Genomic DNA, 25,597 nt, shown 5'->3' with positions numbered 1-25,597 from the left:
TATTGTAATTTTGAATCGAGTCAGATGACGAGGAAGGCACTCCTCTCTCCAAACTTCCACACCAAACTAGCGGAGGGAAGTTTGGCCCCGACGGATTTAACGTGCACCAGACTCGCTTACACGACGGTTCTTCGGGGAAATGGGGCCTTGAACGTGAAACCCTCGGGTTCCGAAGCCGAGACCTTACCACCGCTACCCTATGCCGCTTGGTAAAGCGCGCGACGGGTCATGAGCTATGAGAAATTCTTTTATAGACCCTTGTATAGTTTTATTTGCTAAGTACCTGAAAGAAAAAAATCTTCTTAACCTCAACTACCCAGAATCCTTGTTCTAATCCAAAAAAAAAAAAAAAATTCTAACATTATTTTTAAACTTTGCAATTAATGGAAAAGCGTGAATGCAGCTTAATTCCGGCAAAGAAACTATCACCCCCCCCCAAAAGGAAATCATTATGAAATTAAATTAAAAGTAAATATTTTCTGAATCAAAACGAATAAAAGATACATTGTATTTGGAGAGCGCTTATGTTGCTACATAAATGAACTTAACCAAATTAGAAATAAATTTTGATGCAAAAATGGAACAAAAATGAAAGACACGATGAATTCGTCCTGGAGACTTTATCAAGTGTCGCCCTCAGATAGGAATTCAAACCATGGATTTTTTTTTTCTGTGAGGAGTCTGTCTTTCGTTCAAGTATTGACCCCCCATGATCTGAAAATCCCAAGAAATTGAGGTTTTGGAGATAAGAATATCATAACACCAAAGACAATAAATTACACAATAATAAGCAAAGTATATTTCAAATGAAAAAGTAAAGATGGGTGCTAAATTCCAATTCGAAAAATGTACCTATGCCACAATAAAAACACAGCGGAAACATATGGAATTGGCGAATATATTTGGGTTTAAAATTATCAGCTTTCCTCGGCTTTAAAAAAGGGTTCGTCCAGAAGTGAAAAATGTATTCTTTGGTATTCTGTCTGTCTGTAACACAGATTACTCAAAAAAGCTTTGATCTAGACAGATGATATTTGGTTCCTGTTCTTTACATCAATTTTGTAGATATCTATCAATGTTTTAAACGAAATCCATCCAGAAGTCTGGCTGGCTGGCTGTTTGAGTATAATTGAGTTCGATAACTACAAAATGCAATGAGCTAGAGAGATAAAATTTGGCACATAAGTTTAGCATCTAAAATATAGGTATTTTTAGAATTTTTATATAATAATGTTTAATTATATTTTTTATAGAGTTTTGAACCAAATTCGTTACATCATCGCCCGTCTGGTCTAGCTGTAATTCCGTGTCATTTAAACGCAATAACTCAATAATATTGCATTGATTTAAATCAACAAAATTCGATAGCTATCTGATGGTTAAAATTTTTTAAATCAAATTTCAGTGTCAAATGACTGGCAAAAAAGGCGTCTAAAATGCACATTTTTGCGGTATATGCAGTAAAAATGTTAGATTAAGCCAAATATCTAAATTTCGTAATTGTCATTCACCAATGCCATGTAAGGTATTCGCGGCCTTTTCCAAGGTATCCAATTTTATGTAGATGGCGGGGGATAAGACCATTATCGGAAAGTATACGAGAAATTTTCTTGTAGACCCCTCCTGGCGTTCTAAAGATAGCATATTAAAAAAAAATCTCATTATTTCTATATTTTCATTCTTTAATTCATTTCATAATTTATCATTATTATATTTTGTAATCAGATTTCATACAATTCATTACCAAATGACGTCTTTTTCATGGTATTGTAGTGAAAGCTTATAAGCCAGTTAACAGCTACGCTACACGGGCAATTGCTTTTGTATCGTGGTCATGTTACTGGGCTGCGAACCACAAGGTCCCAGGTTCTCTCCTCACTCATATCAATCCTCCACATTGGTGACCTTGGACGATGAACCTTCACCCTTCGTACAGCTGTTCTGTCGCCATCTACCCGCAACCAAAGTCGTCAGATTCACTTGACGTAGCAACATAAAGTCGTCAGACTCACTTGACGCAGCAACCCAAAGTCGTCAGACTCACTTGGCGCAACAGCAACCACTCTCACACACACACTCGCCATAACGCTTCGCGCTACTCAAATGGGTATAGACTCATTAGACTCAACAGCTAATACATCACCACTCAATAGCCATATCGTTCGTCTCACCTTTGATTCTCTGGAGGGAGAGTCTGTAGTGAAAGTTTATAAGCCAGTTAACAGCTACGCTACACGAGCAATTGTTTTTGTATCGTGGTCATGTTACTGGGCTGCGAACCACAAGGTTCCAAGTTCTATCCTCGCTCAATTCAAATCCGCCACAGTATCAAAATTAAATTAACTAATTAATTGATAATTAATGAGTTGAAATTATTGAAATATTGAATTGTCATTAGGAATCCATAATTCTGCAGAATTTTTATTTTTCAGGAATGAAGTGGAAAAAAAATCAATTTTAAAATTCCATCTTTAATAATGAGAAATAGGTCAAGTTTAAAAAAAGCATGTAAATAATTTAGAAAAATTCTGCAAGTTGCTGCTTATTTAAGATTAAAAAGAAAAAAACAACAACAATGAAATAAAACATGCTAAAGGAGCAAAATTCCGAAAAAATAGTATAAGAAAAGTGTATAATAATAATAATAATTAAGTGATTATATAATTTAAAGGGGCTTAACAATTTTTGAGTGGTACTTGAATGAAAATAGAATATCGGCAAAAGAGAAATTTATTTATAAAGACAACATAAAAAAAATTCTGTTTAATATAAATACAATGGATTTTCTCAAGTGTTTCACACAAATATTGATATAAAGTAGGCAAACAGATAAAACCACAATAAAACACACACTCATTGTTGAGATGGACAGTTCTATTATTCTCCAAATTAATTGCAGCACGGAACTTCGGATTTGTACGACGATTTTTGATTCAAAATGGATTTTGTTTGTCACTTGACAAATTTAACTGCATCCGTCATCTAATATTTAACATTTTATGCTGCACTGTGACATTCCATTTTACTTTTAATTCAGAGTGGAGTTTGTCAAAGTTATGAAATATTTAATATATACACAGTACATTCCCGAGTATCCAACCTAATGTGGCGGAAGGACTGGCCGGATAAGTTCAATAAATTCTTTTATTCGCCCACCAATACCAGAAGATATAGTTTTTACCCATAACTCACTGTTATAATACGTATTTCTCACTTTTTTATTTTATTTTTATATCTCACTAAGCTCAAGCTCTCCATTTATCTCAATATGAAAGCAGTCGCGGCCCGGTGAATCTTAGAAGCAGTTACCGGAAATGTGTCGAGGGTTCTGAATTGAAAGTTTATATATTGTTACGAAACTTCCGGTTTTTCGTTTGGATTGTGGGAGTTATATGGTTTGGAGAACGCTCAATCAGCAGGCGGCAGTAGAAAATAAAACAACGACGTTTATTTACACGAAGACACACAGGACAGCACAAAGACGACAACTATATACAGCACAGAAGACGATTATCTTCAGCCGAGACGTGCAGCATTCAACAGCATACAACAAGACTCTACAGTAGCGCACAGCTTAGTTCAGCACTAGCTTCACTCCGTCGCTGCTCCGCTTATCTCTGGAAGACCAGTTCTTCAGCGTCGATTCCGACTACTCTGCCCTAGCAGCTGCGGCCGCCTCCTTTTATAGGTCTCAGGAGGCGGGGCTAGAAGCCTCTCAACCAATCAGGAACGTTCGAGAAGTATCTCGGTTCCTACTGACGGTTCGGGAAAATTCTCGATGTTTCGGGTATAATCTATTTTGGCGCCAAAATCGCGAAGTTCGTCGCCAAGCTCTGGAACCTCCGACGCGACACCGGACTCCGTCCAATACAGATGACTGTAAAACAGTCTTTCCGATGATGGAACCAACTATGCTGGGAAGCAGCATCACAGATTCGTAACAATATGTTTATAAATTACACTTCACGTTTCAAGAATTTATTAAAGAAATAAATAAGTTAAAATAATATAAACTGTTCACATTTTAACATAAATTCTGTAATACCCAACTTAAATGCTGGAAACATAAACAAAACATTAACGTAAATCATAGGTCTAATTCTTAAGAAAATTGGCTCAAACTGGTTTTATTTTTCGTCGATAAATGATTACACAAATCTGAAAAGGTGATCCTGAGATAAGAGTCAAAACGTAGTTTTTAGGTTTTGAAAAAATCCTTAATAGATACCTTGCCTACCTCATTTAATTACGATAAAAGAAAACTTACGATAAAGAACTTTCGTACAGTATGAAAGCCGAATAATCGCGAATCGGATACTCGGTGGTGCACTGTATATGATAGTATAAATATATTTAATGTTTTTTTTTAAAGAAAACCTTTAAAACAAAATACGATGAAACCTCGTTTGACTAGCAGAACCCCCCCCCCCCTTCTCAATGCGAAATTCTCAGTAAGCGAAAAAAAAATTTTCATAGGAATTCACATAAAGTATGTTAGTATTTGCTATTAAAATCATTTTTCAATTATTATTTACTTCTTAATTCTTTTGTTAGAATTATGTTAAATTTAAAAAAAATTTTGTAATATATAGATAAAATGCAAAACTGATGAATTAATTTCCTTTAAGTCATTCACAAATGAAAATTTTTAAAAAGTGCATTTTTAATTTTAAAAATGGCGTTTATGTGTTCTCTATTCGTCAAACGAAACTTGAAAATTGGCTATCTTCAAAAACTTAGTAAAAAAAAATTGCCAATATCTTGAGAGAATTAAAAATATAATTTTAATATAAATACAGGTCACTGCGACTGTGTATATATGCTATAGATCTAAAGAAATGGATCGAAATAAATCACATCTTGTATACATATTATTTGAAAAAAAAAAAGAAAAAAGAAAGAAAGCTAGAATACTGTTAATTTTCAAAATATGGAAGTTAATTAAATATTCAATTAATTAAAATACACCGAAATTTTATCGTTTTTCTACAATAATTTCGGAGCAAATTATTCTACAAGAAATGTATTTGCACCATCTTAAAATTCAAACTTCTTTCTTTTCAATGATTCAGTTTCATTTCCCTGTAATTTTTCTCTGATTTCCGCAATTTTTTCTCCAAATTTAAGAAACAATTAAGTAAATGTGGACGATTGTAAAATAAAGAATTTTATCAGCATTTTTTAAAAATCAGTCTGGTTTAATTGACATTCAGTTTTTAATTAAAAACACGAAATGCTAAAAGCATTATGTATATTATAATATTTTATAAAGAATGATTTCGTCCAACAGTTGTTATAGCGCCAACAATGACTCTAACGATTTCTGGACGAAATCTCCTCACCCTAAGAGGTTTTATACAAAAAGGAAGGCAACTGGGGTTCAGCTGGAAAGTTTAAGTGGGGAACGAAATTCAAATTCTTTTCGGTACAGCAGTTGTACCAACCTGTAAAGAAAGGTATAAAAAAATCTGGTACAATAATTGTACCGCCCGTAAGCTAGAGGTTAAGGTCCATGGATACTTGCACAAACCACTCGGCGTCACGTTCGGCTATCTGGACAAAACTTCTTTCATATTATATTTGGAATTTCTTCATACAGGTGCTTAACACAGACTGACATAAGCCAATCGAGCATGTAATGTTCGTCTTTTATAGTTCCGGGAGGCGGGGCTAGAATCTTCAGACCAATCAGAGCGTACCAGAGTGTATCTTGGTTCCTACTGGATAGATCGTGAAACTTCTCGAACTTTCCAGTATGGTCCATTTTGTCGCCAAAGTCATCGCCAAGCCGCCAAACGCTCGCCAAGTTTGTCGCCAAGCTCTGAGGTCATTGACGCAGCACCCGCTCAGCATGCACAGGACAGATCTTACAACTTTTTTCCCATGATGACACTATTCATGCCGGGTAGCAAAATTACAGATTTGTAACTATATTTAAAATAATTGGGAAATGAAGGAAACCTTCCTCTGATCCAATCAAAGGGGCGATTTCGCCAATTTTTAATAATATGAAAGCTTATGAAACATAACTTAATAATTCATTGATGGTTGCCTACTCTCTACTATCCACCATTTTCTAATAAATATCATAATTTATTTCACTATACATTAACAGTAGGTAAAAATTTGGCATATCCCTTCAGTCATACCAGAATATTTTAATATTAATATTAACAATATTAACATCCAATATTTAGTCAGATTAAAATTCTTAATCCCGAGATCCCCTCATTTGTATTCATCTGCTCCCTCCACCCAACCCACCTTAACAGCCCTCTATTTTCGATATATACCAGAAAAAAAAATTTGGCCGTACCTCCAGCTTTAATAACCTGACTAATTTTGCAAATTTTATTCGCCAGTTAATTTTATAGTGGAATTAACCATTCAGAATGCTCAATATTTTTTCGTACAAGTGAATATAATCCTTCCTTCTATTGTGATAAGTTGTTGTTTATCAAAGGTGACTAGCACAATAACATTACCCTTATTAATACTTGGATCATATCTTGCTGATCACCGAAAAAGTCTAATTAAAAAATACTGCATGATTTTTATTTTTTAAACATATTATTATTTTTTAATATTTTTACTTAAATATAGCTTCTGGATAAACACAGATTACTTCATTTAAAAAGTTAGTTTTTAAGAAGTATTTTTTCTTTATTATCAAAATTTCATAATTAATAGAGTTTTTATTTTTTTATGTTCAAATTGGTTTTCAAATTTTAAATTAATTAAAATCCCAGATAGATATTCATATTTAATTATATGAATAATAGAAATTTTTGATATAAATTTCATACTATTTCTTCAAAAATTTAAAAAGTTTGGATGAAAATTTAAACATATATAAACCTGAAAATTACAGCGTTATTTTAAAAAACGCTTTGAAAGTTTACATTTTCTTCTAAGAATTATTAACTATTCCTTTTATTTGATAAATCCATTTTCAAGTTGTTTTATTCATATATAAACATAAATTAGAAAAGAATATAAAAATTAAAATTCCATTTTTAAATAAGTTTTTGCTCATTTTAAAATTCCTGTACCCTTAACTGGATGTGTAGGAATATCGGATAAAAATAAATTTTAAACTTATAAACAAATTTAAAGAATATTCATTGGAAAAACTAATTTATTGGTAAAATACCTTTATCAAAATGTTTTTTATTTAAAAGCAAAAATTTAATAAACAGATTTTTTTATAAATTATTAAATCATCAAAATTAATTTTTAAAAGATATGAATAATATATTATGCATAGTACACGACAGTCGGTTTTTGACTATTAATTAATTATTTCCGAATGTTATAAAAAGTACTCACACAAAAAAAATCGTTGAAAAACGACATTTTCATGCTTTGGCATTTTCAGCACTTTTTAATTTTTAAAAATAAAACGAAGAGTTTTTTTTTCATTTTCATTTTCATGACATTCGAAGATGGATACACTTAATAATTTTTGCTTTATCTGCAAACGTTTACGAACTGCTCTTTCGGCATTCTTCGAACACCAAAAATTTAATCATTATTTCAAACAGTTCCTTCATAAATCTAACAGCGTGATTGTTCTTACATAGCAATTACAACATAATTATCAAATTTATGATCTGGGAAAAGAACAGAAGTTCGTTTCAATAACCAAAAAGATTTGTAACAATTAGAACGAATGCAATATCTATGCTCGCTTCCGAATACATTATGGAACAATTTAACGAATGAAAAAAATAGCGAAAATAAATGCAAACGATAATACGAAAAGAGAAAACGATAAAATAAAAACTATTTTTTTTTAAAACTAAGCTTAAATATGGCATCAATTATTCGTCATTTTAACTTTAAACATCGTGTATATAGGTGAAGGTAATTTGAAATCCGTCGGTTTCCAGTGGTAACTTTCTTTATTCCAACGTCACGTAAGCCTAACACGAATGCAGCTGAATCTATAAGAAGGCTTCAAGTTTCAGACGGCGATTTTTAAGGTTAATATAGCTTCGTTTAGAAGAAACATTGCATAAGAGAAGTGAAGTTGGTGGACGAAGACATGGCTACGCTAGAAGAACCTGATAAGGGATATGCGTGGGTGATAGCATTTGCTGCATGTATTATAAATATGATATTATCCGGTATGTCGAGAATGATCGGAATTCTGTATGTTGCTATTATAGATGAATATGGAGTGACTAGGAAGGAAGCTTCTGTTCCATTTACTGTACGAAATGCCATCCGATATCTTTCAGGTAAGGAGTTTGCTTAATAAAATTTTTTTGTATCACCATTCTTTTTTTTTCAATAAATTTGGAAAATAAATGATGCTGATTAATAAAATTGATTTATATTTCTTTATCAAAAAATTGTTTAAGATTAATTTATTAAAATAAATAAGATTTTGTTATTTCAATTTAATAAATTATTTAAGATTTATAAAATCTTAGTAATTGATAAAATTATTATCTACATTTTTATAGAATTATTTGCGAAAACAATATTTTTTATGAAATAAATTAGAATTGAATAATTAATGATTATGATTATTTAAAAATTAGGAAAAAAGCTGAAGGTTAAATATGAGATTTTGTGATTATTTCCCCTGCATTGTTTATATTTTTTGTACCGTTTTACAAATGTTTTTTGAAAAATAATATTCCAAAAATTATGTTATATAATGGTAACTATATTATATTGTTTACCAGCTTGTATTATAAATATTGATACAGCCAATACGTTTTATCGGAGAAATAAATATATACCATAAAAAAAGGGGATCTCACAGGAAAGTTCTAAACATTATTAAAATGCTGTGCTTTTTCCTACATTATTTTTATTTTAAATATTCTATCTATTTACTCTATTCTAGAAATTAAATGTAATTTTTCTTCTATTTCTGATACTTAATAATGAATATTCCTGCAGCATATTTAGTTGAGTGCTGACGGCTTTTGATAAGTAATATAACTTGAACACATTAACACATTTTTCTTTTTCTTCGAACTTGATTATTGTAAATCATTTACTGAATTTATATATATATATATATATATATATATATATATATATATATATATGTGTGTGTGTGTGTGTGTGTGTGTGTGTGTGTGTGTGTGTGTGTGTGTGTGTGTGTGTGTGTGTGTGTGTGTGTGTGTGTGTGTGTGTGTGTGTGTGTGTGTGTGTGTGTGTGTGTGTATGTATGTAAAACAGCGCATTGAATTTTCTTTTACATCACAAAAATATTCTAGGTTTTGTGTGTTTTGCATTGAAACATAAGAATGAGATAACATTTTTTTAAAGGTATTGTCCACGGTACTTTGATTTAAAATATCGTAGAAATATACAAAATCTTCTTTAGTTCAGAAATCTTGTATTTAAAATAAATATATCTTTGATATCTCTAAAATAGAAATTAGGACAATTAGATAAATATGAAAAAATAACATTTAAAAATCATCTCAATAAATTTATAATTAAAAACTGTATTATATTGATTACATTAACTTTTGAAATATATCTGCAGCTGAAAGAAAAAATAACAAATTAATTTCAGATTTTTAATGAAACAAAAAATGTATGTCCTTAATTAGTATTGTGGCAAGTCTTGAAAATTTTAATTAATTTAGCTTTTAAAAATCGAATTAACACTAATAAATTAAGAATTTTAATTTTAATTTAATTAATCATAAAAATATTAGGTTAGTTGATAATTACACATTTTTGCAATTAAATTAATCTTTTGCCAATGTTTTGCAAATTAAATGTTTAAAAATCTCTGCTCTTTTGACGAGAAAATCGGTTTAATCGCTCTTCTTTATTATTTATTTATTTTTATTACGAACTGCTTTTCATGACCAGCTGTTCCGCTGAGTGTTTCATGACCAGCTGTTCCGCTGAGTGTTTCATGACCAGCTGTTTCTGCCTAAAATTTTCCATCAAGTATTTTACTTACTTTTATTTCTAAATAGCTTCTTCATCAAAATATTTTTAAATTTCAAATTTTGATAGCTATATAATACGACGGTACGCCATTTTATTCATTGTTCTATGCATCCAAACATTTTGTCAGCTTTTATAAGTTTTGAACTTCAAATTAAAGCGAAAATGATTAAACTTCAATTAATACGATTTTTTTGTGTGCTGAAATCAAGCTTTTTTAATAAAAAATATGAACACAGGAAACAAAATCGTTCTGTGTTGAAATCTTATGTATACTACAAAATGTTTTTCCGTAATTTATGCAATATCTAAAAAATTATTCAATAAAAATTTCTCTGATTCATCGTAAAATTCAGTTTTCATTACTTCATTTAAACCATTTTTCCTTTTAAAAGAATTTAAACGACTTAAATAATAATATTTTATTTTGTTTCGGTCAATAAATATATTGCAAAAAATTTTGAATTCTAAATTTTAGATAGTCCCTTGGTCCTAAGGAATAATATTCGATGAAATATATTTGACACTGCAACTTTTAAATAATAAAAATGTCTTCTATCTTCTTCGGCCAAATTTTATCCAATATGTAGTTTTGACTATCGCTATTTTATTAAAATTAACAATTGATAGTTTCATAATTTTTGGCTAATGACCTTTGAGGAAAAAACTCTCGGAGCTGAATGAATCTTTTTTCTTTCTTCTCTGAATCATTTTTCAGATGATCAATGGAATGTTCTATAGTAGCGAGTTTTTCCAAGATAGTAATATTCTAATTTTCATAACTAACTCAGTTTTATCGTAATACAGTGAACTTTCCTCTTTATTTAAAATGCTGTTGTCTGAAAAATATTTTGCAAAATATGAGTCATAGGGCCTAGGGTTTGCATAAAAATATAAAATTTGTAATTCTTCAGAACGTTTATCGACTCAAACAAAATAGTATTCTTTACTTTACTTAGACCCTTCTTCCTATTAGCTGTATATGCTTAATACTTACTATTTAGTAATTAATTGTTGAGACCCGATTAGAGTGGATATCCTGTATATATAATATATAAATCATGTGTGCCTTAAATATTTCAGAATTATTGAATTGATGTTATAGATAAATTAAAAGTTCACAGAAACTTTTTTCTTGAACGTAACTTTATAGAAAATATCACTTTTCCAGTTTTAGTTTGCAATAAAAGTTAACTTTATCTTTTAATTTGAGCGTGTTAACACTTTGATAAAAGGTAGTATTTCTCATGTAAGCATAACGTTCTCGTGCAAGTTCATATAATTTTTTTTATTTTGTTTGAAATAAGTTGTTTTGAAATATGGTTATTCTTAAAAATTGCAACTTAATTTATAGGTTAAAATATTGGTATTATTGAAAAGCTAATTATTTTAATTTAACGATGATATAAAAATAATTTATGAAATATTATGTTTGGATGTTATAGAAAACGCCAAAATATCGTTTACTTTTTAATTAGAATTAAAAATAGTCACTTTGATGTGCACATTCTCACCATCCAAATTATATATGCGAGGTGTTTTGTTGCTCTAGGTGAAACGATCTAGACTGTAGAGCGCCAACACACGCACGCACGCATGCACACACACACATACACATACACACACACTATTATTATAAGTAAAAGTTATTTTGAAGTGTATAAACCAATGTTGGGAGAGTTTTCACTTATTACTCTTTTTTTTATATATATATAGCTGAAAGTTCATGCCTTATCGAATGGCATAAAGAATAATTTGTGTGCATTTTATATCCTATTTTAATGATCTGAAAATGCAGCGTTGAAAAAAATGCACTGATATATTTATAGTACTTAGGGGACCAAACTTTGCTAAGCAGCTCTTTTTTGTTGTTGTTGTTGTTGTAAAATCATAAATAAAATCCTATCCCTATTGCTAGTTTAAAGTTTTAATTAAAATCTAATTGTATCGAACATGAGAAAAATACATGGGAATCTGACACGTGACACACACAAATCACTACTCCATCTGTGATACGCTTATGAGGTCAGGTATAGTCGCATGTCGATATTTAATCAAATGTTTTTTTTTTTGTGTGTTTGTGTAACATTATGTTTTTTTTTCAGGAAATATGCCTATATAGATAACCTTAAAAAGAAAAACCTTATCTAAATATAAAATTATATATATATATATATATAACCAATCTAAAGTAAGAAAAAGTTTGAAAACGAAACTAAAATGAAAACGAAACAAAACAGTTTCGAAATCGCAACTAAAATTTATTACCTATTTAAACTAAAACCAAAAAGGAACTTCATAGTATTTAGAGAGCGCAATTGCAGCTACTTCTAAAACACAGATGAATTGATACAAAAGTATTAGAATCAAGTTAATAGGAAAAACAAAAACCAAATAAAAATTAAACCAAAAAAATTATTAAAAAATATTAAAAAAGAATCCGGCCTGAAGACTTTTTCAAGGGTCACCCTCAGGCAGGGATTCATATAAAGGGATTTTTTCTGTGAGGACATACAGACATTAAGTCTAATAATGATTCCTCGTGACCCGAAAATCCCCCGAAATTATGCTCAAGAGATACCATTTTAACAGAAAGGAAATACAAAATAACAAATTAGAAAAAAAACCACAAAGTAAAAATACAATAAAAACAATAACAATAAAAACAAAAACAGCATTAAAATTAAAATTAAAAACGAAAAGGCCAAGACATACCATCCAACAGTGAACGAAACTTTAAACAATCGATTGTGATTTCCTGTTTTTGAAAGTTAACGGTAAATTATGTAAACAGAGGTAGGCACCCAGCGCCATCTATTGAGTGATCCAATATGCAAGTAAATTTCTATTTTTATTTAAGCCAAAAGATTAATCCCAAACCATACCTTGTTTAATTAAAAAATTGACATTACAGTAATTTCTAGGAAAATCATTTTTAATTAAATTTTTAAGGAGGATATTTGATGCTTCAATATAAGAATTTTTATTATTGCAAACCCTTTTGATCCTGTTAACTTGTGAGAAAATAAGATTTTTGAAAATTTTAGAGTTTAGATTGGAATGGTAGTTACTTGAGGCTACCTTTCTAGATTTAAAAATCGAAATTGCTAATGATAAAACAATAGTTGGTATATACGATAAAAGGGATGATTTCAACTTTAAAATAACAAAACTATGTAACTACCATTCCAATCTAAACTCTAAAATTTTCAAAAATCTTATTTTCTCACAAGTTAACAGGATCAAAAGGGTTTGCAATAATAAAAATTCTTATATTGAAGCATCAAATATCCTCCTTAAAAATTTAATTAAAAATGATTTTCCTAGAAATTACTGTAATGTCAATTTTTTAATTAAACAAGGTATGGTTTGGGATTAATCTTTTGGCTTAAATAAAAATAGAAATTTACTTGCATATTGGATCACTCAATAGATGGCGCTGGGTGCCTACCTCTGTTTACATAATTTACCGTTAACTTTCAAAAACAGGAAATCACAATCGATTGTTTAAAGTTTCGTTCACTGTTGGATGGTATGTCTTGGCCTTTTCGTTTTTAATTTTAATTTTAATGCTGTTTTTGTTTTTATTGTTATTGTTTTTATTGTATTTTTACTTTGTGGTTTTTTTTTCTAATTTGTTATTTTGTATTTCCTTTCTGTTAAAATGGTATCTCTTGAGCATAATTTCGGGGGATTTTCGGGTCACGAGGAATCATTATTAGACTTAATGTCTGTATGTCCTCACAGAAAAAATCCCTTTATATGAATCCCTGCCTGAGGGTGACCCTTGAAAAAGTCTTCAGGCCGGATTCTTTTTTAATATTTTTTAATAATTTTTTTGGTTTAATTTTTATTTGGTTTTTGTTTTTCCTATTAACTTGATTCTAATACTTTTGTATATATATATATATATATATATATATATATATATATATATATATATAAGTAACCAATCTAATTGTAATTTTTATTATTGCAAACCCTTTTGATCCTATTAACTTGTGAGAAAATAAGATTTTTGAAAATTTTAGAGTTTAGATTGAAATGGTAGTTACATAGTTTTGTTATTTTAAAGTTGAAATCATCCCTTTTATCGTATATACCAACTATTGTTTTATCATTAGCAATTTCGATTTTTAAATCTAGAAAGGTAGCCTCAAGTTGATTTATATTTGTATCTTTTAGAATTAAATCTTTTGGATAGCAATTAGTAATAATATTAATATTGTCGAAGTCAATCAAAAGTAGGTCATCAATATATCTCCACCCGTTTATTAAATTATATTTAATTATTTTTTTTTATTTTTTTCTCATAGTAATGACTACTATGAGAAAAATTACTATGAGAAAAATATATATATATATATATATATATATATATATATATATATATATATATATATATATATAAACAAGTATTGCTAGTTTAAAGTTATAAGATTTCAATTTTCAATGTACAAAATGTATAATGGATGTTACTCAATTGTGGCTTAATAATATTTGTGGTTTGAGTGTGTACATTTCTGAAGAAACTATAATGTCTATAATTTTTTAATTGCATGCTACTATAAGTTATAACTGATCGAAAACCAAAACTGATGGAATTAATGAAATTACCAGTTTAAATATTTATACCAACCATCAGCTGTATCGAATTATGATCTTCAGCTTGAAATGGTAATTGAAACGCTTTCTAATAATCTAAAATGGTGATATTCAAAGCTTCAAAACTCGATCTGCTTTAATGAAAATGTGTGGAGATTTTTTTTTTTTTTTTTTTTTTAGTTTAAAATGCTAATATGTTAAGAATATTTTACTACTTATGACTAATGAAATAGGAGATTATATGAAAATGCAGGTTTCGTAATTTTTTCAATATTACGTTTATTAATTGAAATAACGCAAAATATAATCCTATGCGACATTTAAAGCAACTTTCAAAATGTATGTATGTATCTATCATTAATGGTTTAAAATAATTTCTTGGGTTACGATTAAAGTAAACATATTGCATACAAAACTAACAAAAACCTTAAAAGTAAGTATCTACTACTGAAGCAATAATTTTTCAAAATTGTTCTTCTCCTTTAAAGAATAAGCACACCTTGTAGCGGTTACATAACTCTATTACCTTCTGTTTTGACACAACAGATGGCGTTACCTTATTAACATCAAGGTATATTTCCCATGACCCTTCTTGGGGGTCATAATTAGATTGTGTTCTAAGTGAGTATTGTGCATCTTCGTGTTCGTATTTCTTTTGTCTTGTGAAATGTGGAACTTAGAAAATAATTAAATAACTATTCCTGAAGCTTGTCTATTATTTTCGTCTACCTCATAATGAAGTTATAAAGAGCCTCGTCCTTATACAACCTTTATTTTTTTTCCAGATATATAAATGTATCAGTGTTTGAATGATACAGATTTTTTTCAACTTTTCAGGAGAGAGTCGCTTATAGAATCTTGCATCTAAAATTATATCCAGCTTCACGGTTAACATGATGAAAATTACTTTCTTTTGATTTTCTTTTCCGATTCAAATCACTATTATTTTATTTCCGATTCAAATCACTATTATTTTATTTCCGATTCAAATCACTATTATTTTATTTACATCTGAAATGATACCATTTAATGTCTTTTAAGTCAGTGAATTTCATTTTAAAATGGAGAAGGTTACCTTAGAAATGTTTACCGAAATTCACCTTTTTTTAAAAATTAATTCATATTTAAAAAAAAAAGATTCCAAAATAGACTTTTCATTATTTTACTGATGCGCCGGAATTTTAACACCTGAGTATTCTCAATGACAATGCATTATTTTAATATTCCCAAAATTTAATTAATAGTTAAGTGATTTATAAAATGAAATTATCGTTTCACACTAATAGTCTTACCAGATAAAGAATCAGCTAAATGATTGATTCCAAAATTCTTTAATATGTGTTATAGTTATAAAATTAAAAGAATCAAAGTAAAAATATTCGTTCTTTAATTAATTACTAAAAGTGATTTAAAAAGTGTTTTACTAAAAAATTTTTTTAGATACATATTCAGGATTAATTTTTCAGAAAATAGTAGGCAGAATTTTTCCTTTATTATAAAAAATTCTATCTATTCTACCGTTAAATATACTGATTCTATGTGTTTTACAGCATTCTTGTTTAGTAAAATTGAATTATTCCTCTTCCTAAAACATAGCCTTCTGTCAATCATTTATTTGCAAACGACATTCCGTAATTAAAGAAAACTATGATGTCAAACGATAATTGGAAAAATATTTTAAACAAATATTTTAAGACAAATGATATTTTAAGCCAAACGATAGCTAATATATTCCATCAGAAACAATTCGGTAATTATATATTAGATAGATATCTCATAAATATTTAATTTTTGGTACTATAAAATCATTAAGAATTAAAAATTAATTTTCTGCACAAATTGTATCCCTAGCTGATTTGAACAGAGATGATGTAATACTGTTACATCAATATCATAAACTACAGTTGTTATAAAGCAAGCCATTACTACTCACGGAAATAAAACTTCCTTTTTATAACATCTTTGAGTAAAATAAATCGATAAAATTTCGACTATAATTCATTCTATATATAGTATCGTTTGTCAAATATTGGCATATATAAACATGACTCAAAGATTCAATATCTTTTTTTTCCCTACATATATATGAAGATGAATATATCGTTATTATCTATACTACTATTATAAATGTGAAAGTTTGGATGGATGGATGGATGTTTGTTAGTCAATCACGTCAGAATCAGGCTGAACGGAATTGGATGAAATTTAGCACAGAGGTAGATTATAGTCTGGAATAGGACACAGGCTGCTATTTATTCCGGTTAATTGGGTGGTTAATTTTTTAAAGTTAAAATCTAACTTTCTCGCCAAAAATCTGAGGCCAAATCCCGCCAAAAATGAATAAAGCTTCAGTTTTTTCCCCCCACGCTAATGAGGTTAGTCTTAACATGTTTTTGACAGAATATTTCAAGAAATTATATTTATTTTCTTAGTGTTTGATGCATTTGAAATTAAACATTGTTAATGAATCGATCTTTTGGATTCATTCTGAAGTACTTTTAAATTAATATAAAATATGAATAAAGGAAATTGAAAATTTCTAATCTGCATTGCATTTCCCCAACTGGCGTAGAAAATTCACGCATTTGCGTTACCCCAACTGGCGTTGAAATTTCACGCATGCGCAGTGTGTTCTGATTGTTGACAACTGTGTTTTCATTTTAATTAAAAGTTAAAAAAATTATGTGTATTATACTGTTGTAGCTATCTCAATCTCGATCGATAAATAAAATAAACTTGATTTTAAAGAAACACGGACTTAATTTGCTGTTTTGTTTTATTTCAGATATATTATGTAAATAAATTGTTTTAAGGTTAGTTGAGTGTTTTTGTAATTAAATTGTATTTATGTTAGTTATATATTTTTTGTATGTGCTTATAGTTTTAATTGTATCGTTTTTTAGGTTAGTTTTAATTTTTTCTTATTTTTTTTTCGAAATACGCAGAAAACACAAAACTAATCTTTCGAAGAGGAGTAATAAAGCTCGGGCTATGAAAGTAGCTAGAAGACGTGTTTACAATTTTAATGAGCACTTGTAAACTATCAAACCCCCTGCAGCTGTGGAATAAATACAAGGACGCTTTTTCCGAAGATATCGTGCATAAGCTGGATAGCACTCAAATGACCTAATCATTCATGAAATTTTGGTACTGATTGAGAATAAAATTATTTCCATATCTGGAAAATTGTCTCGCTGATTTTGGCCTACTCCCACCGCAGCGAAGAGGGGAATTATTAGGCGAAGTTGTGAAGTAGCTAAACTACGACTACCGATACTTGCAGGATATCCGCGGCATCAGGCGGTGATAGGCGAAGTTGTCGTTTTGCTCGCAGGCGATTTTAGACAGACACTGCCAGTTATTGAGAGGAGCACACCGGTGGATGAAATAAAAGCATGTCTGAAGGCGTCGCCTCTGTGGTCTAGGAGTAAAAAGCTCCATCTTACGTGCAACATGCGCGTTTAATTGTACAACGACCATGAATCGGGTGCCTTTGCAAATAAGCTTCTGCAAATTGGCGAGGGTCATCTAGAAACGGACGCAGATGGGAAAATTCTATTTTCCGAAGAATTTTCCCATTCAGTGGCTACAAAGATGACCTTATCATGCAAGTTTTTTTTCCGATTTTGAGGTTAATATAAATAATGAAGAGTGGTTGTGTGAGAAAGCAGTGCTGTCACCAAAGAACAAGTCGGTGAATAAAATAAACAAACAAACAAAAAAAAAATTAGACACGATCATCGGAAATTCAAAATTATACGCATCCATAGACACTGCTATGGTTAATGACGACAGTACTGCCTACCCCGTTGAATTCCTCAACTACCTAGAGTAAACAGGTGTACCTTCCCATAAGCTGGAACTTAAAGTTGGCGTTACAGCTCTGCTGATGCGAAATGTTGATGCACCCAGACAGTGCAACGGCACCATGCTTCGTATCAAAATTAGTAATATTATAAAAGCCACCATTATTACAGGAGCTGCTAAAGGAGGCAGCGTTTTAATTTCGAGCGTACCTATTATTCCAAACAACTTGCCATTTCGTTTCAAGATGTTGCAGTTTCCCTTAAAATTGGCTTTTACAATGACGATCACCAAATCCCAATGCCAAACCTTAAAAGTGGCAGCCATTCATTTGAGCTCTCCATGCTTCTCACACGGTCAATTATATGTTGGTTATTCACGTGTTTCAAGTGCCCCACACTTGCATGTGCTGACGGAAAATAATAAATTATTTAATGTTATATACAAAACAGTACTGGAATAAAAATAAATTTTGAAATTTTTCCGTAGATCTTTCAATGAGTGACAAGTTTCTTGATTATATAATATCAGACTCTGTTTTCAACAGCTTCATAATGACATGGTTTGATAGCATTTTACACTGTGATCACACAATCAGTTCTCACACATATTCATCAAAATTTCCACGCTTACGAAGTCATGGGTAAAAGCTAGTAATAGTATAAAATCTGCTGAAATGGCTACCCCAAAACTTCTTCGACTCAGCTCAGGTGTCATCCTCGTCATCTGACCGCGGTTTAAAATTACGAGGTTCGTCCCAAAATAGCCCTAGTGTTGCTTTAAAATGGGATGTTAATATAACTAAATTAACCTTAAATAAAAATGCTATCCTCCCCTCCCTCCACAAAAAGACAGAGATCTTGAGTAAGACAGAGAACGCCTTGCATTGCTATATGGCTTTACGATAACGAAATATTGACATTTGGCTTCGTTTTTACCGAATCTATAGTGTGATTCTTGACGCGTTTATAGGTGATGAATCTCTAGCATACGGTTAATCGAATTTGTGTTTTACACGAGTTTTTTCCAACTGGTTGAAACCAAAATCTGACACAGAACTGCAATTGCAATCACAAAATTTCATACCAATTTCATATGTTTAAGTGATTTTTGGATTTATTGGGCTTGAATGTTTGTGAAATTTCCGATTGACAGACGGTCAACCCTTGACGAGATTTGATTCGAAATTTGATATTAATCTACATTTTTGATGTTAAATTTGCTTACCAAATTTTACCCATCTAGCTTTGTTTAGCAATTATCATGCTAGCTTATATTCAAAAAGCCAAGCAGGCAGACTTCCTCTGAATAGATTTCGTTCAAAATTTGACAGAAATTCACAAAGTTGGTATTAACACCCATATGAAAGCGCTTTTGGGTTAATTTTGTGACAGAGTCTTTTAAATGTTTTTCATCGACAAATGAAACAAATTTATTGAGAGGAAAGATTATCTATCTATACTTATAATAAAGCTCAATGTGTGTGTGTGTGTGTGTTGGCGCTCTACAGGCCAGGTCATTTGACATACAGCTACCAAATTTGGTACATGTATACCTTAGAGGTCGGGAATGTGCACCTAGGGTCCCTTTTTTTGAAATTTTAATTAGAATTTTAATTATTAATTAAAAACTAACTTTCCCGCCAAAAAAATCTTCCATTTTCCCCACCGCCAAATTTCCCGCCAAAAAAAATTTCCATTTTCCCCACCGCCAACTTTCCCGCCAAAAAAAATCTTCCATTTTCCCCACCGCCAAATGAGTAAGACTTCAGCTTTTTTTTCTCCCAACAGTAATGAGGTTAGGGTTAACATTTTTCGGCGGATTATTTCAAACGATTCTGTTTATTTTCTTAATGTTTTATGCATTTAAAATTAAACATTGTTAATTAATCCATGTTTCAGATTCATTCGGAAGTACTTTTGAATTAAAATAACACAGAATAAAGAAAATTAAAAATGTATAATCTGCATAGCGTTACCCCAACTGGCGTAGACAAATTCACGCATTTGCGTTATCCAACTGGCGAACAAAAATCACGCATGCGCATTGCTCTGATTGTCGTCATGACAACCACCATCACGGATGATTTAAATTATTTTTAGGTTAGTTGCATGCTTTTGCAAGTAAATCGTATTTATGTTAGTTATATATTTTTTGTATATGCTTATAGTTTTAAGTACATCGTTTTTTAAGTAGTTTTTTTTAAACCTGTTTTCAGTGATTTAAATTATTTTTAGGTTAGTTGCATGCTTTTGTAATTAAATGGTATTTATGTTAGTTCTATATTTTTTGTATATGCTTATAGTTTTAAGTACATCATTTTTTAAGTAGTTTTTTTTAACCTGTTTTCAATGATTTAAATTATTTTTAGGTTAGTTGCATGCTTTTGTAATTAAATTGTATTTATGTTAGTTATATATTTTTTGTATATGCTTATAGTTTTAAGTACATTGTTTTTTAAGTAGTTTTTTTAAACCTGTTTTCGGCCGATTATTTTAAATGACTCATTTTATTTTCTTAGTGTTTGATGCATTTAAAATGAAACATTGTTAATGAATCGATCTGTTCATGATGAATCCGAGAAAATTTTGTTGACAAATTCTTGTGATATTACATAAATTAAGAAAGATATTCTTTAGTGCCCATAAAGTTTAAACGCTCAGTGACTCTGTTATCAGTAATCATATTATTAAAAAAATGCTTTGTTTCAGTAAAAAATATTATTATATTAATTGCAGATTAATCATTTACACTTTAATTTAAAACATAAATTCTACGAGGAGTAACAGAAAATTAGAGAGATACATATTACGTTATGACTGAACGCCTTTATTATATTATGAGTGAATTATATGACTATCAAAATTTGAAGTTTTAAAATATTTTGATGAAGAATCTATTAAAGTTGGAATTGCGTAAAATATTTAATGGTACGACCGGAGTTCAACCCCCTGCGTTGCGCAATTTTTAAAAATCGCCAACAACGGTCTTGCAAAATGTTCAAAAGCAAAGGAGCAGATATTCAATTATAGTGCATAATAAAGATTGTCAGCTTTGGCGCGTTATCGCAACTGGGCGAAGAAGGGGGTTAAACTCCGGTTCAACCTATTTAATTATTAAAATTTAAATGAACATTAAGATTGGCGAACCGGCTGGTCGCCAAAGGCGGCTAGTACTTATAATAAAGCTCAATGTGTGTGTGTGTGTGTGTGTGTGTGTGTGTGTGTGTTGGCGCTCTACAGGCCAGACCGTTTGACATACAGCTACCAAATTTGGTACATGTATACCTTGGAGGTTGGGAATGTGCACCTGGGGTTCCTTTTTTCGAATTTTTAATTAGAATTTTAATTATTAATTAAAAACTAACTTTCCCGCCAAAAAAATCTTCCATTTTCTCCATCGCCAACTTTTCTGCCAAAAAAATCTTCCATTTTCCCCACCGCCAAATGAGTAAGGCTTCAGTTTTCTTTTTCTCCCAACAGTAATGAGGCTAGGGTTAACAGTTTTCGGCGGATTATTTTAAACGATTCTGTTTATTTTCTTAATGTTTTATGCATTTAAAATTAAACATTGTTAATGAATCGATCTTTCAGATTCATTCTGAAGTACTTTTGAATTAAAATAAAACAGAATAAAGGAAATTAAAAATTTCTAATCCGCATAGCGTTACCCCAACTGGCGTAGAAAAAATCACGTATTTGCGTTACGAAACCGGCAAAGAAAATTCACGCATGCGCATTCTGTTCTGATTGTTGCCATGACAACCGTTATCAATGGATGATTTAAATTATTTTTGGGTTAGTTGCATGCTTTTGTAAGTAAATTGTATTTATGTTAGTTATATATTTTTTGTATATGCTTATAGTTTTAAGTACATCGTTTTTTAAGTAGTTTTTTTAAAACCTGTTTTCAAACGTTTATTTTCTTAGTGTTTGATGCATTTAAATTTAAACATAGTTAATTAATCGATCTGCTCATAATGAATCTAAGAAAATTTTGTTGACTAACTCTTGAGATATTACATAAATTAAAAAAGATATTCTTTAGTGCCCTTAAAGTTTAAACGCTGAGTGACTCTATTTTCAGTAATCAGATTATAAAAAAATGCTTTGTTTCATTAAAAAATATTATTATATTAATTGAAGATAAATTCTTTCCACTTTAATTTAAAGCATAAATTCTACGGGTGCTAACAGAAAATGAGAGAGATACATATTACGTTATGACTGAAGGCCTTTATAATATTATGAATGAATTATATGATAATCAAAATTTGAAGTTTTAAAATATTTTGATGAAGAAGCTATTAAAGTAGAAATTGCATAAAATATTTAATTATTAAAATTTTAACGAACATTAAGATTGGCGAACCGGCTGGTCGCCAAAGGCGACTAGTAAGATAATAAAATAATTTCAACACAACAACTCAAAATGAATGACACTCTCATATTTTTTCGTGTATATTTATTATACACCAACAGTATACAAACATACGTTCAAAAACGTAAATAATTTCAATATTTTTACTTTTATTATTATTTTTTTTCTTATTTGAATTTTGTTCATTTTTATATATTTTTACTTTTAATAAATATTTCTATTTATATTTTTAGTTTTTATAATTTTTAACAATAAATTTAATATTTTTAATTTTTTAAACAGTATCATTTTTTTTCCTTTTTTACAATATTATAAAAATGAAATACATTTTTTTAAAAAACCTTATAAAATTATATACATTTATACATGAAAAATATTTACAAATTATTTACAAAATGTACAACATTCTACAAAAATTACAAAAACACGGATATTTACAATATATACAAAAAAAAAAACATACATAGATAAATAATACAAAACATAGATCTTTACAATATATACAAAAATATTTTTAAATTATTTTAAAATAACATAGCTTCTCAAAAAAAATTTAGCAGTTTTTTTTTTTTTTTTTTTTTAGCTGCCCGTCTGGCTCTGGGCTTGGTACTGTTTTTTTTTTTTTTTTTTTCTTTAATGTTTTTTTTTGGATGGTTATTTTATGATATTTTCATGATATTTTTGTTATTGACGTTTCTGAATTTCAATTTTCATAAATTTTGCTGAACTGAAAGATCTCTATTGGAAGATTTTTAATGTCTTTTTGGAATTTTCAAATTCGAAAAGATTTTTTTTTTCGTCTTTTTCTTTGCTTTTATGATTTTTTTTCGCAGAGTTGCTGCAATTTTTATTTCCATTTTCCAATTGTTGATTCTTCAAATTTAAAAATTTCTCTGAACATCAAAATTTCGATTGGGATCAATCTGCAATCTATTGAAATAATATCTTCTTCCTCGCTGTTTAATTTTGAAGCTTCTATTTTGTCTTTTTCTGTAATCTGCTGTTGATGATCTGGTTGGAATTCTTCTTTGTCGCTGGTGATTTCTATTATGAGTAAAAGTGTCAAATTGATTATGAGATCGAAAAAAGAGAAATAAAATATTCTGATAATGAACCAGACCCAGAGGAGCAGCACAGTGTTTTCCATATTTTTGACATCCATTTTTTTTCAATACAGTTTCAGTTTTTCAAATACAAATAAAGTAATAAATCGCAATGAGAAGGCTATGTTGCGTTTCTCTCAATGTAAAATTACATTCTGAATTTTGTTGTGTTTTGAAAAATTAACAATATTCTGCTTTCAACAACAGGCGTAATTGAAATAATGAATTGGTTTCTGGAATTTTGTTATATTCCATTACAGTTATTTGAGGGTTGGGTTTCCATTGTTTCCAACAATTAAAGGGTTTTGCTCTGACTTATATAATGGTGATGTTTTAACAATGCATTCAACAATTATTATTTGATGCAAATATTGTACCGAAAACTGCAGGGGTGTGCGCCCCTTTTAACATTATAGTATATTTTTATAATATGGAACATTTTATGTTTCTCTATTTTGCTTTATGAAGATAATTCCGTGTGCTCTTTGGAATTTTTTTCATTATTTTATACTGCCCAAAATATAAAATGGATTTACAATTTAATTTAAAAATTGTATACCAAATTTCATTTGGTCATCTGTTTGCTACTTTTATTCATTGTTCGCACATATGCGAAAAAATTATAACAATTTATTATTCCTGAAATGTGTCGAAAATTTGAAACTTATTGAAAATTTTGGTGTAAAATTCGCATAATAAAATATTTCGAGTCGAGATTTTTGAAATCCGCATTTGCACTCATTCGAACAAACTGGAGGTTAGACTTCTAGAAGATTATATTGGTCTATATTATTGGAGACAAATTATTATACAAAATTTCATCTATAGATCTTCTTGTATTTTCGCGTTATAATAGCCACATGTAAGCAATTAAGAAAGAAAAAGTTCTGCTTGAAGAATTTCATTTTATTTTTGATATAAAGTTGTTTGCAGTTGACTGCAGAAACAGCACTTGGTAATTAGGCTGAATTAATTCAAAATAGCAAGGTCTATCCCAAATTTTGAATGTTATGTATCTTCAATATTGGATATAACTTTAGAGCATAGGTTCCCAAAGTGGTCCAGGTGGACCCCCAGGGGTCCATAGGCGACCACACGGGGGTCCACGTAGACGTGAAAAGAAAACAGGGGTTTACAAGTTGTAAGTGGGGGTCCACGAAAAATTTTCTTGTTTTCATAATAAAGAACAAACATTTTGGCTTGGATTTACCTATCAACGTAGACAGGTAGCATCATTCAACTAGGTAGGTACTCAAAAATATTCGAGACTCAGTTCAAACACAGAATTGAATAGAACAATAGATAATAGTACAAGTGTACACCACATGTCGAGACTTTTTTTATTGTTGATTTACATTTCAGAGTTCATTGTTGATTTTTTGTCAACTGTTGATTGTTTGTAATAATAAATGTTTATAATTTTGCATAACCACAAGTATTATTTTAATAAATAGGACACAAGAAAATGTGCTACTTTTCTTTTCTTCTTAACACCTCCAATTTAGGGTGATATTTTTTAGGAGTTTTGGGAATACAGTAGAAATGTAGCAGTAGGGGTCTACCGAAAATAGTAAAACTTTGAAAGTGGTCCACGAGAAAAAAATGTTTGGGAACCTCTGCTTTAGAGGATGGACTTCTAAACTCTTTGAAGGTTAAGAATTTATATAAAAATAATTCCCTTGTTGGATTAAAAATTTGTGTTATATCTGATGGAAAGATTACTTTTACACTCCTAAGCAATTTTTAATCTAATAATAATTAAGACTTAGATAAAA

General features: G+C 29.8%; 1 protein-coding gene across 1 annotated transcript in view; it reads left to right on the top strand.

Annotated features, from left to right (window-relative positions):
• Window positions 1–7,916: 7,916 nt before the first annotated feature.
• LOC129976192 (monocarboxylate transporter 9-like) overlaps window positions 7,917–25,597 on the top strand; it is a 52,472-nt gene continuing 34,791 nt past the window's right edge. Inside the window, exon 1 of the mRNA XM_056089640.1 lies at window positions 7,917–8,243. Within this exon, the coding sequence (XP_055945615.1) occupies window positions 8,048–8,243 (196 nt within the window). The 5' untranslated portion in view covers window positions 7,917–8,047. The remainder of the gene's footprint in view (window positions 8,244–25,597) is intronic.

Source organism: Argiope bruennichi, chromosome 7 (genome assembly GCF_947563725.1).
Source record: "Argiope bruennichi chromosome 7, qqArgBrue1.1, whole genome shotgun sequence".
NCBI lineage: Eukaryota > Metazoa > Arthropoda > Arachnida > Araneae > Araneidae > Argiope > Argiope bruennichi.
Note: the sequence above shows the minus strand (reverse complement) of the source record. Positions and strands in the feature narration are given on the sequence as shown.